Source organism: Kickxella alabastrina (assembly GCF_025024165.1).
Source record: "Kickxella alabastrina strain RSA 675 chromosome Unknown BX661scaffold_1, whole genome shotgun sequence".
Lineage (NCBI taxonomy): Eukaryota > Fungi > Kickxellomycota > Kickxellomycetes > Kickxellales > Kickxellaceae > Kickxella > Kickxella alabastrina.
The window spans coordinates 125,118-142,792 of NW_026251472.1; the positions used below are offsets into that span (position 1 = coordinate 125,118).

Below are 17,675 nucleotides of genomic sequence, written 5' to 3' on the forward strand. Positions count from 1 at the left end.
AGGCAGACTGGAGTCTTGGCGTATCAAGGTTATACTTTTTGCATGTACGCATCCGTACGTGTACATTATTAAACGGGGGCATATCAAGATGTCATTGTTATCTCCCCTGATTTAATCCTACATAGTAACATCTATGCCCTGTCAATCGGCATGTTGATGAAAACCCGTTTCACGATCCTCAACCTCGACATCCACTTCCATATTATCAGACTGCTCAACAACTTGAAATTTAAAGTAAAATAACGTTGAATAAAAAATGTATTATAAAATTAAGTGAAAAGGTGCAGTTAAAAATTTCAGCAGCAAGTAATATTAGCACAATTCTGTTTTCGCCGCTTTGCAGTTGTTTGTTGGATAAATGGAATGTTGGATTTTGTTGCAAACACTGGGTTTAAACTTTATCAACACCCTATTACAGCTACCAATAATAATTATGTCGTTGTGAGACACACCTTGCTCCACGAGCGTCTTGCTCATGTCTAATAATCTGCGCCTGCACAGGATTTTTCTGTTTTGTCTAAATATGTGACTAAGCACGGGCGCTTGCCTGCTTAAACCATTAGAGTTGTTATTACCCTTGAAAATAGCTTCTATTAGCGTGCGTGTAGTACAGTCTTTGTTCACTTGTATTCTGAGTTTTGCCATTTGTGCTAGTTGATGTATAGCTGGTGAAATAAAATATAACGAGTTTTAATAAATAATAAACAGGAAGCAACAATAAAAATGAAAAATGAAGGAGTATATAATTTGTTTATATATTAGCATTGCGCTATTTATATATTGTGCAAAGTCATGATTTTGCGTTCAGCGTGTCAAGCACTACTTCATCATGCCATGCGCTCAATAAAGAAAAGGAAAGCAAAGTGCTTTATATACAAAATATCATGCTGCGCACTGTAGAAAGCTGAATAGAAATATTCGCACAATAAAAGGCGTTTTAATAGAACAGATTGGAAAAACAATAAAGCAAATAAACGAATATACAAAAGAAAATTGAATGAATAGATTTTCAACGGAGAAAAAACTAGTAAACAATAAAAAAACGAATCTAATAAGCTATTAAATAATTTTTTTGGCAGCCCTTTATTAGTACCTAACACGCGGTTTGCTCTCGTCGTGGTCCATGTCTTCAAACAAGCTCTCACGGCCAGCCAAAATGCGGTCACTAAAATGGTGGTTAGAGTCGCGATGCAGAGCTTCATCAGCCCTAACGGCCAAAACAACATCGCGCAAAGTAGCCGACTCGGGGTCCAAATTCCAATACGCCACGGCAATTTCCGGCGCTTTCACATTCTCAATCCTGCCAGCATCAATCTCCCTTATAAAGTGAGTATACGAGGTAACAGCCTCTTCCTCCAAGTAGCCGACGACCCTATGGGCGGTGCGTGGACTGACCATATACAGCAGTGAGAAGATTGCAAAGAATCCGGTCTGCACGGTGGCAATTAGGGCTCGCTCCCACATGACGGGCTTGCCGACCTCCATCCAGGTCATCAGGTGCATGCGCTCGTTCTCGGCCTCATGCAGGAGATGGCCAATCCACCCGCCGTCGTGGCGCATGCCCTGGAGCGATTTGATATGCCGAATCAATGCGCCGACCATTCCGGGCACCGCGGCAATGACCTCCAGCATGACAGAGCGGTGGAGATACTTGTTGCGAAAAAGCAGGTCCGTCGGTTTGCGCGCGCTCTTGACTGCCCACAGTGCAACCTTGTCGCTGAACCTATTGGGGACCCGGTGCTTGGTGATTCCAATGTCTAGCTCCTCCAGGTCGGATGACTTCCACTTACGGTCCATAGTCTCAGCGCGCATGGGCTCGGGGAACAAGGGCGAGCGCAGTTCCGGCGGCATTTCGTTTAGGTACGAGTCGACTTGCGGCTTGGGCCCCTTGGATTCGGTCTCTTTTTTGGCAGCAGCGGACTTGTCAGCCTTGATGATTTTGGCCATGTACTCTTGGGCTTTGAGCGTGGTCTTGATGCCGAATGCGCGTATCTGCAGGCCTGCAGCTGGTCTGCCATATAAGGCAGCAGCAGCGGCAGCGTGAATACTGATCGGACGGACCGATGAAGCAGCAGTGCGGAGCAGCAAGGACGAAGATGAATAAATGGCGATAGGCATAGTGATTGTGGTCTATATTTATTGTGCGTAGGACAATTTGTGAGATGAGACGAAAAAATATTTAATGATAAGTGAAAAAAGTGTTATTTGCGAGAGAGAGAGAGAGAAAAACAAAGGTTCAACTATATACTAGCATCTCCGCCAGGGTCAATTTTTTTTGGCTGTGATAAATCTTTAGAAAGTATTGCGGCCATATGGACACATATTATTAACGGTGGAAAATATAACATGACTCGTGGAGCCCACCGGAATACCAGTCAAAATTGCGCTTTCTGATTTATTTTTACCCGAAAGTACCAGCGGGATTACGCATATCAGTCATAACATATTCTCATTTTTGTGTTATATCCGGAATTCACCGAACGCCGTTGCCATTTGAACATTGTTTGTTCACGGTCAGCTGTGATTACAGTAAGTAATGGCCTCGTGCAAAAAGCTCAGTCACTCACTCGCTTGATTGATTGGACAAAAATAATTCAAATTTGTATGTGTGTAAATACACAATAATATTAGCTCAAAATAAGAAATCTTTTATAACTTTTATCGCAGCAAGTATAATTCAGCAACAGCAGCCAAGAATAAAACGATCTAATCTAATTTTATCTCAAACGATGCTCCGCACCCGCATCCGCCGCTCGCTTGCGGATTAGCCACAACCAAAAATGCCTGACCAATAAGCCTATCCTGCCAATCAATAGTCGCCCCGCGCACCAGCGGCAACGAGAAATCATCAATGACCATTTTGGCGCCGCTCCGGTCCAAAATCACATCGTTTACCTCTGGCTCCTCGGTCATGTCCAGCATATATGAGAACCCGTAGCAGCCACCGGAATCCACCCGCAAGCGCAAATACTGTGTCTTTTGGCGCTTCTCCGATAGGTACTTTAGCCGCTCGATCGCACTATCTGTTAGTGTGACCGAGTCAGATGCACTACTAATACTACTACTACTACTGCTGTTGCTGCTTCTGGTGTTATTGGCTATGGTAGTGGTAGGTTTGGTGTCCGCTGGTGCCAGGTCGTTGGCTGGTTGTTTGGTCTGTTTTCCGTAGTCTTGTATTTTATTTTCAATGTCTTTGGACTCGATATTGCTCAGCTTGCGCAGATTGTATTTGGTAGCATCGCTGATATGTCTTATTATTGTCCGTTGTGCGGGTATTGTTGAGATGGCCTCCACCCATTGTTTATGTGCAGAGTTTGCTCTGAAAAGACTGCCTTGTAGAATCCGCCTACATTGTGGCCACAGGCACGCCATACTGGTGTTCATTGTGATAAGTTAAAGGTGTGGAAATAAATATATAAAGAGAGAAATATGAAATTCAATAGAATAGAAATAGAAATAAAAACGGAAAATGAATTTCAGGAAAGAAAGGACGGAAAAAAATTCGGTGGGTGGGAGGTATTTTTTTTATCAGTAACTTGCCTGCTGGAGAAATCGCTAAAGATTGAAAAATGCGCTCGTTCGCACGATTAATCACGCTAGTATTCTTTTTTTGATCTGCACTCCGCATTCCGAATTAAAGATCAAGCTGATATGATCACAAACAACAAGATAATAATGTCAAACTGCCCTTTAAAAAAATTCAAGCGCATTTATTTCTTTTTTATTTTGTACTTTCAATTTTAATCAGTGTTTATAATTCTTTTTTCTACACTTGTACTTTTCTCTCTCATTAATCGAATATATTTACAATCAGCGGATTCGTTATAAACACAAACACAAACACAAACACAAACATACACACTTGTACACAGTTTTTGGAATGGCGCCTATCTTCACCACACTTGTTGGCGGCACAGTCGGTCTGATTACGGGAATGTACTCAATGGGTCTGCGGGGACGCACAGTCGTGAAGCGTAAGTAGGAGAATGAACAAGAGGAGAGGATAGGGGAGAGACAAACAAAGGAGCTTTTAATATATTTTATATATGAGGTTGTGGGTTGTACATTAAAGCCCACACGAACTGAAACTGGTATTAAGTGTTTTTTCTTTTACTTTTTTTCTTCTTATTTTGTAGCTCACCTGAGCTATGCGATTTTCACGGCAGCCGGTTGTTACATTGGATTCAAGTACTATGAGTTTAAGCAGTACGAGGGTCAGCTTATTGAGAAGCGCAGGGAATATCTGTTGGAGAAGCGTGCGCAGCGTCAGGCAGAGGCCAGCAGCTGAGTTCTTTTTTATTAATGTTTCGATCTGTTCAATCTTGCTTTCGATATTATTCCAGCTACATTGAGGGTTTGGAATAAAGCTAAGTAAAACAAATTTATAAAATATATACCACATACAAAGATACAAAAATGAGACATGACCGATTCTATTGTTTTTACTTTTATTTTTTTTTATTTTTGTCAACGTTGGCTGAGTGAGCTGAGCAGGTCGAGCCATAGAGCCGACGAGCCATTTTATTTCTCATCACATTTTAAATACTCGAAAGAAGAAAATGGAAAAGGCAGTTGTGGCCTTCAAAAAAAAAGGCTGGCGACGACGTACTGCGGCGCGATTGGATAGACTCAAAAAGGCAACCAAAATAATGATGAGAGAGAGAATGAAAAATAAGAGTGTTTGTTGGTCTCAAAGACTGAAAAAGCTGCTGCTGTATGCCTCGCCAAAAAAAAAACCGCGACCATTTGCAACTCCTTTTTTTATTTCCTATACAATATTTTACATATTAATAATATTCTATTATCTTTTACAAAACAAAAAAATACACTTTGCTTTCTTTATTTCCATTATTTTTCATTTAACGCAATCCATCTCTATTCACATCTACAATCTTAAACTCTAACTAAGAAAATGGATAAGCAGGAGCAGCAGTCAGGAACAAACATTCCGGGTGGCAATTTCATTATAGATGCGCCCAAGCAGCTTGTCAAGGAGGCGACTTGGATTCTGCGCCGGTGCGCCAAACCCAACAGAAAGGAGTACCTGAAGATCGTGCAGGCGGTGGTCATGGGATTTTTGGTCATGGGCTTTGTTGGATACTTCACTAAGCTCATTCACATCCCCATCAACAACATCATCGTCGGTGGTGCGTAATCACGTTTTTCTGTTGAAATGATAACGAGGCTCAGTGCGGAGCAGTTGTTTTATAACGTGTTGAAAGATGACACGTGAGTATAGTTTCCTTTTTGTTTTGTTTCATTATACTTTTTTTTTTTTTTTTTTTTTTTTTTTGCACAGCAACAATACTACTATTGCTCTACAGAGAGAGTAAAAAATGGAGATATTATCAATGTGTGGTCACAGACAAAATAAATCGAAAAGAGATAGTCCTTTTTGGCATAATACGTAGAGCGTGGCTTTTCAAAAAATAAAGACAAGGGAATATTTATCCATTATGCGTTAAAAGCGTATGCCAAAAAAGAAAACCAAGTGATGGAGAAATTGTTGGGGAAAATTTTTTCATGCTAGCAAAAAGAAGAAAAAAATTGGGCTCTACAGGTTGCACACTTATTCTCCCCCCCCCCCTTTTTCTTTTCTTTTCTTTCTTTTTTTGAATTTTTGTTTATTTCAATCGCCTTTTTTTATATATAGTTGCATTTATTAATCGCAATTAAGCCATCAGTATATAATGAAGAACAAGGGAAAAGTACGTCCAACAGTCGCTGATTTCGAAGAAAACATATGGCAAAACCGCTGGATTTCTCAATCGATAGCAATTTAAAAAAGCACGCCTTAATTAAAAACCAACTTTTTTTTTCTTTTTTTCTTTTTAATAGGGAGGAAAAACACGCCGTCGCGGAAAGAACGACACAGAGGGAGAGAAACGCGAGCTGAACTTTAAGGATGACGAGCAGGAGTACGCATATGTGACAAAAATGCTCGGGCACGGACACCTCCAAGCTACCAGCATGACGGGAGAAATCCTCCGCGTCAGCATTCGCGGTAAGCTGCGCAAGAAGGTGTGGATTACGCCTGGAAACCTTGTTCTGGTGTCTGCTCGTGAGTTTGAGACTGTCAAGGAGGACACAGTGAGGAACGTCGACCTTATTCTCAAGTATAACGATGACGAAGAGGCGCAGCTTAAGCGGTATGGGGAGATCCCTGATGTCAAGGTTCAGCGGGATACGGATGGTGGTGCGGATGATGGCGATGAGGGCAATATTGAGTTTAACGAGGATTACGATTCGGAGAATGGCGATGATGACGATAGCGATGTTGAGGTGTACCGCGACTATGATCTGACCAACATCGACATTGACGATATTTAAATATTTAAATATTTATTTCAAATAAAGGCAATTTTTAGACTCGACGATTTTTTATACGATACATTTATTTATTTATTTATTTATTTATTTATTTATTTATTTATTTATTTGGAACCATCCTTCCATGTACAAAATTGCTTTTCGTTCATTTATGAGTGTGTTGAAAAGAGAAAAGCGCAGCAAGAGGGGAAATAGATCTATTGAACGCGTGGGAGAATAACACTGAAGAAAATAAAATAAAAGCTTTGAAAAAGCTCTTTCGGTCAGACAGACAGTTTGGCAGTTGGTCGATTGCGTTTTTAATTTTTAATTTTTAATTTTTGTTTCCTTTTCAGCTCTCAAGTAGGGGTGCGGAACCAGCAAGCCATCTTGTATCACACCCCGTACCATCCCCAATCTCCCAAAGTACTAAATGAAGGTTCAACTTGAGTGCATGTGAGGGCGGGAGGAGAGAGAAAGTGAGTGTGGTTTTTTTCCCCTCTTTTTTTTTTCCCCCACTAATGCGTGTTTTGGGCTGGGAAAATGACTCATGATTTTTAACACTTGCTTTTCCCCGATTTCCTTTTCCTCTCACTACCAGCCTTTTTGCTTAGCGCAATGCTACTTCCGACTAAGTCACCAAGCCGATCCCTAAATGCTATAAAGTGTCGGTGATGTGGACGACGAACGCATTCACAAAGGTTACTTTTTTTTTTTTTTTTTTGCGGCATTCATCGCTTGGTTCCTTCCTAAAACAAAATTTCGTCTTTTTTCATTATCAGTGTCTAGACCACGATAACTACTAGAACTTTTTCTTCTTTTTTTTCCCACACAAACCTTCTCTTCTTTCTCTTTCTCTTTCATTTTCATTATCATCTTCTTTTTTAATACATTATAATGTTCAGACCCTTTGCACTCAAAAGCTTGTTTACTTCGTCAATGTCTCGTCTCGCACCCACGATTGTCTCTTCCACCAGCACAGGATCATCAGTCCGCACTCTGCACCACGCAGCGGCGCTCAGCACTTTGCCGCGCGATCTGATCAGCCTCAACGATTACAGCGCCGAGCAAATCGCCGCCCTCGTTGAATCCGCCGCCGAGTTCAAGCGCAAGACCAAGCACGAAGGACAATCATTCCACCCGGACGCTCCCCTCCGCGGCCAATCAATCGCCCTACTCTTCTCCAAACGGTCCACGCGCACCCGCGTCGCCAGCGAAACCTCCATCGCATATCTCGGCGGGCACGCGATGTTCCTCGGAAAGGAGGATATCCAGCTGGGCGTCAATGAGTCATTGCGCGATAGCGCAGAGGTGATTTCCAGCATGGTCTCGGGGATTTTTGCGCGCGTCGGCGCGCATAGCGAAATCACCGCCCTGGCGGAGCACTCCTCGGTGCCGGTGATCAACGCGCTGTGCGACGAGAACCACCCGACGCAGATCCTCGCCGACCTGCTGACGATCTGGGAAATCTACGGCGCGCGGCGGCCCCGCGCACAATCAATGCTCGAGGTCTTCCGCGGGCTGCGCGTTGCCTGGGTCGGCGACGCCAACAACGTCGTTTACGAGATGCTCGCGGCCATGCCCAAGTGTGGTCTCGACATGAGCGTGTGCACGCCGGCAAAGTACCCGGTGCCGGAGGCTGTGCGCATGCAGGCGGATGCCGATGCCAAGGCAGCCAATGTCCAGGTCGAGTTTTTCACGGACCCGAAGCTGGCGGTTAAGGATGCGGATATCATTGTTACGGACACTTGGGTGAGCATGGGCCAGGAGGCTGAGAAGGCGCAGAGGATGAGCGACTTTGCGGGATACCAGGTGTCGATGGAGATGGCAGAGAGCGGCGGCGCGAAGCGCGACTGGACATTCATGCACTGCCTGCCGCGCAAGCCCGAGGAAGTCACCGATGAGGTCTTCTACTCGGATCGCTCGGTCGTGTTCCAGGAGGCGGAGAACCGCAAGTGGACGATTCTGGCGGCGTTTGCGGCGCTGCTGGCCAGGCGGAATTGAGATAGAATTACAAGTATTAAAGAATTCGCTTTATTAAATAATATCAGATTAGATTAATGGTTTAGGCGCCTATGCTTTGGAATGGCTTAGGCGCCTATGTTTTGGCCAGGCGTCGCTCTCGGCGATATTTTGTCAATGGGGGAACAGCGCCGAGAGCGGGCGGCGCGCGAGGCGGCTCTGCTGGTCGCGGACGACGCGCGCCGGGCGGCCGGGCTCCACCGGCATCTGCGCAAAGCCATCGGCGGGCCCAGCGTCCGCCGCCGCCGCCGCCACCGCCATCTGCGCAAAAGCCCCACCAACATCCATCTCCGCAGCAGAAATAGCAGCAGAACCAGGACCAGGACCAGGACCAGGACCAGACCCAGACCCAGACCCAGACCCAGGCCCAGGCCCAGGCCCAGGCCCAGGCCCAGGCCCAGGACCAGAACCGCCGCCGCCACCACCCGCCGCTCCGCGCTGCGCTGCAATCTGCATAACAACCTCCCCAGCGGGCAAATACTCCGCTGCGCGTCGGCCCAGGGTATGCAGCGAAGGGGACATCTTCGGCGCCAAAACGCCACTCTGCTGCGGCCCGCCGGCGCCCAGACACACCGCACCCAGCGACCCCGTCCGGCGCGCGCCAGCGACGCTGCCGCTGCACCTGACACACGTGCGATGGCGGTCGCGGTCGACCTTGGAGCAGCGGTAGCAGATGACCAGGCCGCAGGCGCGGCAATGGTGGCGCCGCACCATCATCGAAAAGGCCGTCTTCTGGCACACCATGCACACGGCCGTCTCGGCGTCCGGCACCCAGTAGACGCCGCCCTGCGCCGAGTTGCGCGACCGCTGCGGCGTCCCCAGCGCGTGCGCGGCGCCGGGCTGCGCGCCGGCAATTGAGCTGCGGCCGCGCGACAGCAGCAGCGGCCGCGGCGGGCGGTCGACGAAATCCTCCTCGTCCAGCCGCAGGTCCTGCAGCACGGCGCCCAGCCGCCGCTGCGTCTCGACGGCCAGCGCCGCCCACGCGCGCGCGCCGCCGGCAAAGCGCAGCCGCACGACGGTGCCGTCGCTGCCGTCGGCCAGGTCCACCACGTGGTCGTCGCCCGCCACCACGCGCGCGTCGTCCAGCTCGACGGCGCGCAGCGGCTGGCCGGGCGCGCTGAGCACCACGGCGTCGGTGCACAGCAGCACGGCGACGCGCGGCGCCGGCGGGCGGCCCGGCGCCTCCATGGCCGCGTGCGTCTCGTGCACGACGCGGCGCAGGTCGTTGAGCAGCGGGAAGGCCGCGTCCGCCGCATGCTCGGCCTGCGCCAGCCTGTGCGCCGACGCGAACGGCTGGCCGGACGCCAGGCAGCGGCGCGCGTACCACCTGCGCCGCAGCGCCTCCTCCCAGTACGCGGCCTCGCCGTCCTGCGCCGGGCCCTGCGCCGCAGCGGCCGAGCGCGCGGACCCGACGGACCCGACGGACCCGGCGCTCGGGCGGTGCAGCCGCGCGTACGGCAGCCCGGCGCCGGCCATGCGCTCGTCCTCGCCGGAGCTGCTGCCGGACCCGCTGCTGCTCGGGTCGTCGAGCACGATGCGGCCGCCGCGGATCTCCACCGACTTCATCGTGAGCGCGTCCGAGAGCTCGTCGCGCGTGGTGCGCGTGGCCTGCGACCGCGTGCGCTGGGGCGGCCTGCGCGCGCCGTTGATCTGCGGCATCGACGCGCGCGGCCGCACCGCGTGCGCTTGGCCCTGCTGGCCCTGCGGCGGCACCGGCGGCAGCCTGCCCGCCATCAGCATAAGCTGCCTCGCCAGCCGCGCCGACCCGGCCAGCGACGCGCCCGGGCCCGGGCCCCCGGCGCCGGCGCCGGCGCCAGCCCCCGGCGCGGAGCCGGCCGGCGAGTGCAGTGTGGGCGCGGCCTGGCTCGCCGAGACGACCTCCGTGGCCGTCGCGATTGCCGGGGCAAACAGCGCGCGCGAGTCGCCGCGCCGCATCGGCGCCCGGGCGGCCCCGGACCTGCCCCCCGCCAGCACTGCTGCGAGCGCCGTCGGCGCGTTGGACAGGGGCTGGTCGGCGTTGACGCTGTTGAGCCGGCGCCGCCGCCCGTACTGCCTGTCGAGCGACCGCATCGCGCGCATTGTGTCCTCGCTTTGGCGCCGGCTGGCGCGCCGCCGACGCGACCCGCCCCCGCTCTCGCCGAGTGCTTCCGTGTCGAATGGCTCGGCGCTGTCCAAGGGGCTGGCCTCTTGGATGTTGCCCATGGCGCTTGTGCCTGTGCCTGTGCCTGTGCTCGTGCTTGTGCCTGTGCTTGTGCCTGTGCCTGTGCCTGTGCCTGTGCCTGTGCCTGTGCCTGTGCCTGTGCCTGTGCCTGTGCCTGTGCCTGTGCCTGTGCCTGTGCCTGTGCCTGTGCTGGTGCTGGTGCTGGTGCTGGTGCTGGTGCTGGTGCTGAGCAGGGCCTTGGGTGCCTGTGGGGGGCTGCTGAGCCCGAGGGACGAGCGGCTGCCCGGCGTGGGCGTTGTCGGCGCCGCCGGCTGTACTGAATGGCCTGCGCTGCTCATGCTTTGGCCTGCTGTCATTATGTAGTCTATTACGAATTTAACTGAAAAGAGTAGAGAGAAAGCGTGGAATTAAATGTATGTAAATTTGAAGAATTGAAAAACAAAGGAATTTAAAAGTCAGAGAAAGAAAGAAAAAAAAAGCATACCCTATTTTATTTTTCTTAAAAAAAAGAAAAAAAAAGAAAAAAAAACCGTTTTGTTGTTGTTATTTGGTTGGTCCTTTTTCTTATTCTTTTTTCCAATTTCTTTTTGGCGCCCTATGAAAGAGATGGGAGGGGGGGAAATATCAGTGGCGAGGGGGGATGGATGAATGGATGAATGGATGAATGGATGAATGGATGATGGCCAAAAAGTGCTTTTTTTTTAGAAGATAAATAAACAATTTTCTAATTTCCCCTACAACCCAACAAAGAAACGGCATTAAACTGGTTTTATTATACCCTTTTTTTAAACTCTCAGTTTTGTTTGGTAAAAATAAAATAACAAACCATTCCATGTTTTTTTTATCCATTTGTCGTCATCATTGCATTCAAAAATAGCAATAATCGCAGGCTGGATTTGCCGATTTGCCCAATTCTTTTACCCTCCCTTTTTCAATCCACCTACATACTATTTCTTTCAGTTTTTTTCTTTCTTTCTTAAATCCCCAATGATCAATAAAATATTTAAACCTGTTGATTATTTACCCTCCTCTTTTTTTTAAATCATGTTACCCAAACTAAAATAAAAAACGTGCTATTTATCCAACGCGACAATTATTTTCTTCCATTTTGTGCGCAGCAAATATCGAAAAAAGAGAGAAATAATACCAGTTTATCGGTACAGCACGTGGGAGGCAGTGGCACAGTCACCTGTGCAAATGTTTTTTATTTCATTTTGACCCAATACATCAATAGTGTATATGCATTGATGTCTATATCAAAAAAGATACATTTGCACATAATATTTTGTTGCCAAAAAAAAACGCACAGCCACGAGAAAATTTAATAAATAAACAACATAATATTTTAAAACAAAAAAGCAGCCTTATAGATTCCCAACCAAGCCTGGGCCATGCACTTTATTAATTATCTGCTGACTTGTCCCAAAAAACAATAATTTAAAACTGCATGTACCGGATATTGTCACGCATTGCACTTATTCATATATATACTTTTTTTTTACCAAACGGGCAGCAATCAGAGCGTATTCCTCATGTGCATCAACTATGTGATGTTAAAACTACTTGCATTATAGGTTGTGCTCAGTGCCAACCAGAGTCTCGCATTTGGGGCGGCCTATATGTCGCTGAGGAGTATGTATGCCTAGCGTGTTAACAAGAGTATGTGGGGACTCAGACTTAGACTCATATTGAATGCAGAGTTAGCAGACCTCCCCCCCCCAACAAACACAGCCACAAGGCTACCGTTGCTTTTGTCGCTGCTTTGAGTTCCTTGAAGATGGTGTGCTAGTCATTTCACCATCCGATCCAATGGCATTCTACATACAGATTGTGCAACCCATCCATAATCACCCGAGCTTGAGACCCTGATGAACCGACCTGTTGGTTGCGCTCAAATTGGCCGCCAAGTTTGTTCCCCCAAAAACTGGCCAGATCACCAGTGCCTGTTACACAATCAGCGCCAAATGGCACCGTGCGTATCCGCTTGGTCGACGCCACCAAGCACAATATCAAAATAAGCTCCATTGGTTTTGGCAACACCAAGACACACTCACTCTGAACTGCATTCACCCACTGCCTGCCGCCTTCATACAGCAAGCCATCGTATTTTTTTGTTTTTGTTTTTGTTTTTGCCTAGAAGGCCCGTTTTAATTATTCCTCCGGCTGCCATCCAAGAATAAAGGGTTTGTTAAGTATTATGTGCAGGACGTTTTGGCAGAGCTACGCCCATTGGTGGAGAACAGGTCATTTATTGCACATGTGCAAGGCGAGGAACCCTTTGGTCCCGATGCATTTGGCGCTTTATGATCCAAAGCTTGGAAGACCATTGTTGAAAAAGAGGGTCAATGTGGATATTGGCGCCACAGGCTTACAAGGTTGCTGATAAGGTCGCGTTGGCGAAAAAAAACGAAAAAGAAAACATGATTGCCAGACCGTTTTGAAAGTTTGAGCCATTGTTGTGGGTGCTAGAGCTGGATCTAGTTCTGGGAAATCTGGATGGATACTCTTAAAGTACTGAACTATAAGGCAAATGCCCTGTCAAATAACTATGTGTATGCGTCAATGGTAATTTAATTTCACAAAAGCCAGAAGCCAAAATATATTTTATTAATCTGATTGTAGCTGTTCAGCTGATTAATATGAAAATGCTTTTGCCAAATAACAGCGATGAAGAGATCCTATAAATAGGGGATATGGACGTGTTGTCTACAGACCTGGGATTTTCCCTTTGAAAAAATGGTTTATTCTAATTCAATTTTTTCTTTTATTTATGATTATTAAAACACATGCATGTAAAAAAAAAATTTATATGCAATGCACTCTCATTATGCACGAAAGTGGATTTGCCACCTATTAAACTTTTTCTGGGTCGGTATTTTTTTTTGCAAAAAAACACCTGAAAACAATTCAAATTAAAGCACAATTGAAATCACGTTATCAAATAAAATAAAAATTGAGCTTTCCACATCCCCATTGCGCGCTGTGTGTGCTCACAGTAGCAATGCCCGTGTCTTCAGACCATGATGGTCCCAGGTCAAGCAAAACAAAATGGCTTGAATTTGTCTACCTTATGGAATGGCTTTCTGTGGCTTTTTTGTCTCATGTTTTTGATACATTAAAAATGTCCCCTGTGCGAGCTGCAAAATACTGGTCCGTAGCAACTGCCTCCAACTTTGCACCTTGCGCTCCCCTTTGTTTGCCTCTATGTTGCAAAAAGAGGAACCCAATTTAATATGCATCCATCATTTGCCATTGTTTTATATTCAACCTCGCGCTTTCTTTGTTTACCCCTCTCTTGCTCATTTTTTGTCAGCCATTGACATTGCTGACACTGAGTGAGAAAAAACAACTACCCATTCGACTCCCCCTCCTAGTTTTTACAGGTGGCCGCCAACCATTGTTTGATGAAACACGGATATCAACGCCCCCTATTTGTAAAGTCTGTGGAGGCAGAAATGGCTGCAGTTTGCTCAATGTTTCGGATGAAACCTTCTTTTTTATCCATTGTTTGTTTTGGCTTTTTTATGTGCATGTATCCCAATGTGCAAATGAACCTTTTAGCTGCCACGGTTGATGCGGATCCACCAGAAAAAAAAGAATAATTTATTAGCCAACACATAAATAAATTATGCTATTACCCACCTTTCTTACTCGCACTGCTACCACTGACAAAACAAAGAAAACATATTGCCGCTTGTGGTGCCCAACACACATTTCAAGCCACTATCTTCCCTTTTCAAGAATCAAGATCACCATCATGGCCACTATACACATTTCTGTTATTGCTGGCTGACATCAAGGAACACCATGATGTTTACAGTGCTGCCCACACAGCGCTGCCCCCTTTTTCAGTTAAGTAAGTAATTTTTAAGACTTGAATACATCGATTTAGACCCACATTTTTATAGAGCACGACACCGCTGCTACTTTGTTATATTCCAGCCCAGCCTAAACGTGAGCCTGGCAATTTTTTTTTTACAAAAAGCCACAATTATTTTTGGCTGCAAAACCTATCCTGACTGATATCAACTTTTCTGTACACACATGGTCTGCCCGCTAGCAACCGTGGTTTAAAAAATCTTTGTAAAAGTGACCGCTGATCAATATGTGCATATTTTGAAATATTATACCGTATATTCGGATATTGACAATCTTCAAACAATAACACATGCATGAAAAAGGCATGCTTTCGCCAAAAAAAACGGAATATACATGCAACGAGAAAGCCCTCTTGAAACTTGCACTTCGCTCCAGCTGAACCTGAAAGAGACGACCCAAGAGTACACATTATTTTTTTTGTGAGTAGCAAAAAGAAGCTCGCTTTTATTTTGCACAGCTCAGCACAGCGTAAAACAAAAAATGGCAGAAAAATAAATCTTAGGTATCTCCCGCCCTGCTCCTTCCACCATCTTTCATCCTTGTTTTTTCCCTCCAACATCTCAAGCAAAGCTTTCTCCAACACCACCTATGCACATCTCTCTCCAACACCACTACCAACACCATCACATTGATATCTTGTATTGTTTTTTTGTAAAACCAACGCGCCGTCCTTCTTGCTTTTTTTATCTTTATTCCCCGAGTGATATTTTATATTTCTGCTTTTATAGCTTTTAGCATATTACCTTTACATATCCATTTTTCTATCCATGCAATTTGCGCTTCTATGTGTGCAACCATTGCCACACACTGTGGCCAAGATTACACGGGCATCGTCGACACTGACGCCAAAATTTTTGAGACCGCTGAGGCTGCCGAGACGTTCGAGAGCGCTGTCGCCCTGTTGCATAGAAGACACATGCGCTACAGCCTCTACCAAGCTCTTTCCGACGCCAAACCGGGTCTTCTCGGAATGCAGGCCGCACAGTTGAGCGCTGAAAACAAGCTGCTGGACAGCCAGGCGTTTTAAGTTGCAGCTGCCCATTCTGCAATCACGTCTGTCCTCACCAAAACTAACTGCACATTTTTTAAGCTGAGGTTTGACCATGCAATCCAATCTACTAGCCGTCCCATGACCGAGTCTAAGCTCGCGGAAATGGAGCACAAAAATGCGGCTCTTCACGCAACAATTTGCAACCTTCAACACGGGCATGCTGAATCAAGGGCTGCTTGCGCTCAGGAGACAAAGGCCCGATTTGCAGCCGAGACCGCTCGTGCAGAGGCGGAGACTGCTTGTACAAAGACGGAGAGCAAAACTGCAACTCTGCGCGCCAGAGCCAACGCCCGCCAGGTCAGCCTCGTCAGCACGGAGGCTTTTCTCATTGAGGCACTTGAGCTTGCAGACGCTGCGGCTGAAAGAGCCCTTCTCTGCGAGAGCGCTCACTTAACGGCTATCTTCAATCTGAAAGTAGAGTCCACCGCACGCGCTGTGGCCGACTCCAAGCTCACTGAGGCTTTTGATTTTGTGGAATCATCCTGCGCGCGGTTCGATTTTATTTGTGCCGAGGTCGGCGTCCAACGTGGCAAGGTTGGCATGGCGCACGCCAAGATAAACAATCTGCAAGCCCAGGTTGACAAAGCAATTACTAAAAAGCAGTATGCCCGCGACCAGCTCACCATGTCCATAGCCACTCATGGTCTTATGCAGTGCAGACTTAGGACATTATATGCCAAAAATTCTGCCGCACACTGAAAGCTCGACTCTGCCTACGACCTTGCAGTTTCTATGGGCAATCAGCTCAGCTGGACCCGCGCTAAGGTACACGCCCCCCTTCAACCCAAGGTTGCCCAAGCCGAGTCAATAGCTGCTGACAAGCCCCTTTGGACGGCGAATTCGAATGTGGCCCTCACCAGCAACACTTCCACCGAAGCCGAGACCGAGGTTGAGGCCGAGGTCGAGCTTTCCAGTGCCAAGTTTTTGCGAAAGGAGTTTAAGCTCAACAGTGCTGAAGGCATAATTGCTTTGGCAAAGGCCAACAACAGACTCAGGGTTTTAGCAGACAAATCGTATCGGCTTATGGAAGAACGTGACGAGGCATTGGACACTGTCGATAATTTGTGCAATAAAATTAATGATTTACGCGATGAATTGGATGATCTGTATCGCGTCCGCGCTTCAGCGAATATCGAGGCTAACCGCAGGTTTAACAAGATTAAGGCCCTGCGTGAAAAGACACAGTCCCTCCTAGCTGAACACTGCACTTCTGGTCGGAGATCGGATGGCAATAGTGCATAATTGTGCCAATTCCGCCGACACTGCCAGAAAAATTTCGACAAAGCAACGGCACAAGTGTACATAACACAAAGGCCGCTGCTGACCATCAACAATGATAGGCAAAACACTTCCTAAGTTTCATTGATGGCGGCGCAAGTGCTTGGGCATTGGAGCTGTACCGGGTCCAATGCCAAGTCCGAATCGACCTGTTGGAATATAGGAACGTTCTATGAACATGTAGATAAACTATAATGATATAAAGTATATTTAATAAATAAGTGCTATGCACTGTGAAAGGTAAAGGGTAGAAAGCATATTGCTTTGGTCACTGTGTGACTTATTGTTTGTGTTTCTAAACAGCCAAGACCGGTTAATCAGTTGATCGCCATCAACCAATAGATTCAAAGCCAAAGAAGTATCTCTTTTCATTTCTAATGCTAAAATAATATTCATTACACTTTATAATTGCTATACATTGAACCCTCTTTTTTGTAAATAAAACTTCCCCAATCATATCCAGCTCCTCATTCTTTGACGCCATGATCGCCCAGCTGTTGCAGCTTTCTGCGCTGTGCGCATGCAACCCAGACACCAGGGCCCCCAAGGAAACTCGGTTCCCGCCAGCCAATTACAACAACATCAAGGTACATTTCAACACAGCACATTCGCACAATTTGAACACCAACACATTTTTTCAAAACCAAAAACATCATAAGATAATACACTGACTGGGTAAAATAAATCAATGATACCACCAAATAGATTCCGTCCATCCAGCCGGCCGTCGCGTCAGCCAGAGTTTGCAAGGACAACTTGTCGCTAAACGTCCGCACGCCCAAGGTGTCTGTAAGCAAATTCGCGCTGGAAAACACCGTCCATTCGCATTGTTTTGCAAGTGAAGAAACACCCTTTTGCGCCTCTCTAATATTCCTGCAAACAGCATGCAGTTGGTCCTCAACGGCAAGGGGCTGGTGGACTCCAAGCTAATGGCCAACTGCACGATCCAAGACAGCTCTGTCATTTAAATCATTA

The 17,675-nt window shown here is 47.2% G+C and overlaps 10 protein-coding genes across 10 annotated transcripts; 6 read left to right on the forward strand and 4 right to left on the reverse strand.

The window, feature by feature from the left end:
* Positions 1-988: 988 nt before the first annotated feature.
* On the reverse strand, positions 989-2,479 carry BX661DRAFT_174856 (alternative oxidase-domain-containing protein). The gene has a single exon (XM_051533928.1). The coding sequence runs from the start codon at positions 2,116-2,118 to the stop codon at positions 1,087-1,089; it is 1,032 nt and encodes a 343-aa protein (XP_051394830.1). The 5' UTR covers positions 2,119-2,479; the 3' UTR covers positions 989-1,086.
* Positions 2,480-2,706: 227 nt separating this feature from the next.
* Positions 2,707-3,372, reverse strand: BX661DRAFT_139327 (uncharacterized protein; the record flags this gene model as incomplete). Its single annotated transcript, XM_051532785.1, has 1 exon — positions 2,707-3,372. The coding sequence occupies one exon, from the start codon at positions 3,370-3,372 to the stop codon at positions 2,707-2,709; it is 666 nt and encodes a 221-aa protein (XP_051394831.1).
* Positions 3,373-3,826: 454 nt separating this feature from the next.
* On the forward strand, positions 3,827-4,359 carry BX661DRAFT_174859 (uncharacterized protein). The gene is made up of 2 exons (XM_051533929.1): positions 3,827-3,974; positions 4,137-4,359. The coding sequence occupies exons 1-2, from the start codon at positions 3,881-3,883 to the stop codon at positions 4,286-4,288; spliced, it is 246 nt and encodes an 81-aa protein (XP_051394832.1). The 5' UTR covers positions 3,827-3,880; the 3' UTR covers positions 4,289-4,359.
* A 553-nt stretch (positions 4,360-4,912) lies between these two features.
* On the forward strand, positions 4,913-5,155 carry BX661DRAFT_138780 (uncharacterized protein; the record flags this gene model as incomplete). Its single annotated transcript, XM_051532744.1, has 1 exon — positions 4,913-5,155. The coding sequence occupies one exon, from the start codon at positions 4,913-4,915 to the stop codon at positions 5,153-5,155; it is 243 nt and encodes an 80-aa protein (XP_051394833.1).
* A 460-nt stretch (positions 5,156-5,615) lies between these two features.
* BX661DRAFT_174863 (uncharacterized protein) lies at positions 5,616-6,391 on the forward strand. The gene is made up of 2 exons (XM_051533930.1): positions 5,616-5,708; positions 5,839-6,391. Exons 1-2 carry the CDS (start codon positions 5,691-5,693, stop codon positions 6,328-6,330), a joined length of 510 nt encoding a protein of 169 aa, XP_051394834.1. The 5' UTR covers positions 5,616-5,690; the 3' UTR covers positions 6,331-6,391.
* Positions 6,392-7,032: 641 nt separating this feature from the next.
* On the forward strand, positions 7,033-8,327 carry BX661DRAFT_174865 (ornithine carbamoyltransferase). The gene has a single exon (XM_051533931.1). It carries the CDS (start codon positions 7,207-7,209, stop codon positions 8,311-8,313), a length of 1,107 nt encoding a protein of 368 aa, XP_051394835.1. The 5' UTR covers positions 7,033-7,206; the 3' UTR covers positions 8,314-8,327.
* On the reverse strand, positions 8,328-9,356 carry BX661DRAFT_174866 (uncharacterized protein). Its single transcript, XM_051533932.1, has one exon. It carries the CDS (start codon positions 9,073-9,075, stop codon positions 8,446-8,448), a length of 630 nt encoding a protein of 209 aa, XP_051394836.1. The 5' UTR covers positions 9,076-9,356; the 3' UTR covers positions 8,328-8,445.
* BX661DRAFT_202268 (uncharacterized protein) lies at positions 9,357-11,226 on the forward strand. Its single transcript, XM_051538496.1, has one exon. It carries the CDS (start codon positions 9,518-9,520, stop codon positions 10,853-10,855), a length of 1,338 nt encoding a protein of 445 aa, XP_051394837.1. The 5' UTR covers positions 9,357-9,517; the 3' UTR covers positions 10,856-11,226.
* A 708-nt stretch (positions 11,227-11,934) lies between these two features.
* Positions 11,935-12,536, reverse strand: BX661DRAFT_174868 (uncharacterized protein). The gene has a single exon (XM_051533933.1). The coding sequence runs from the start codon at positions 12,515-12,517 to the stop codon at positions 12,287-12,289; it is 231 nt and encodes a 76-aa protein (XP_051394838.1). The 5' UTR covers positions 12,518-12,536; the 3' UTR covers positions 11,935-12,286.
* Positions 12,537-15,155: 2,619 nt separating this feature from the next.
* Positions 15,156-16,850, forward strand: BX661DRAFT_202269 (uncharacterized protein; the record flags this gene model as incomplete). The annotated part of the gene is made up of 3 exons (XM_051538497.1): positions 15,156-15,391; positions 15,494-15,956; positions 16,125-16,850. The coding sequence occupies 3 exons, from the start codon at positions 15,156-15,158 to the stop codon at positions 16,662-16,664; spliced, it is 1,239 nt and encodes a 412-aa protein (XP_051394839.1). The 3' UTR covers positions 16,665-16,850.
* Positions 16,851-17,675: the final 825 nt, after the last annotated feature.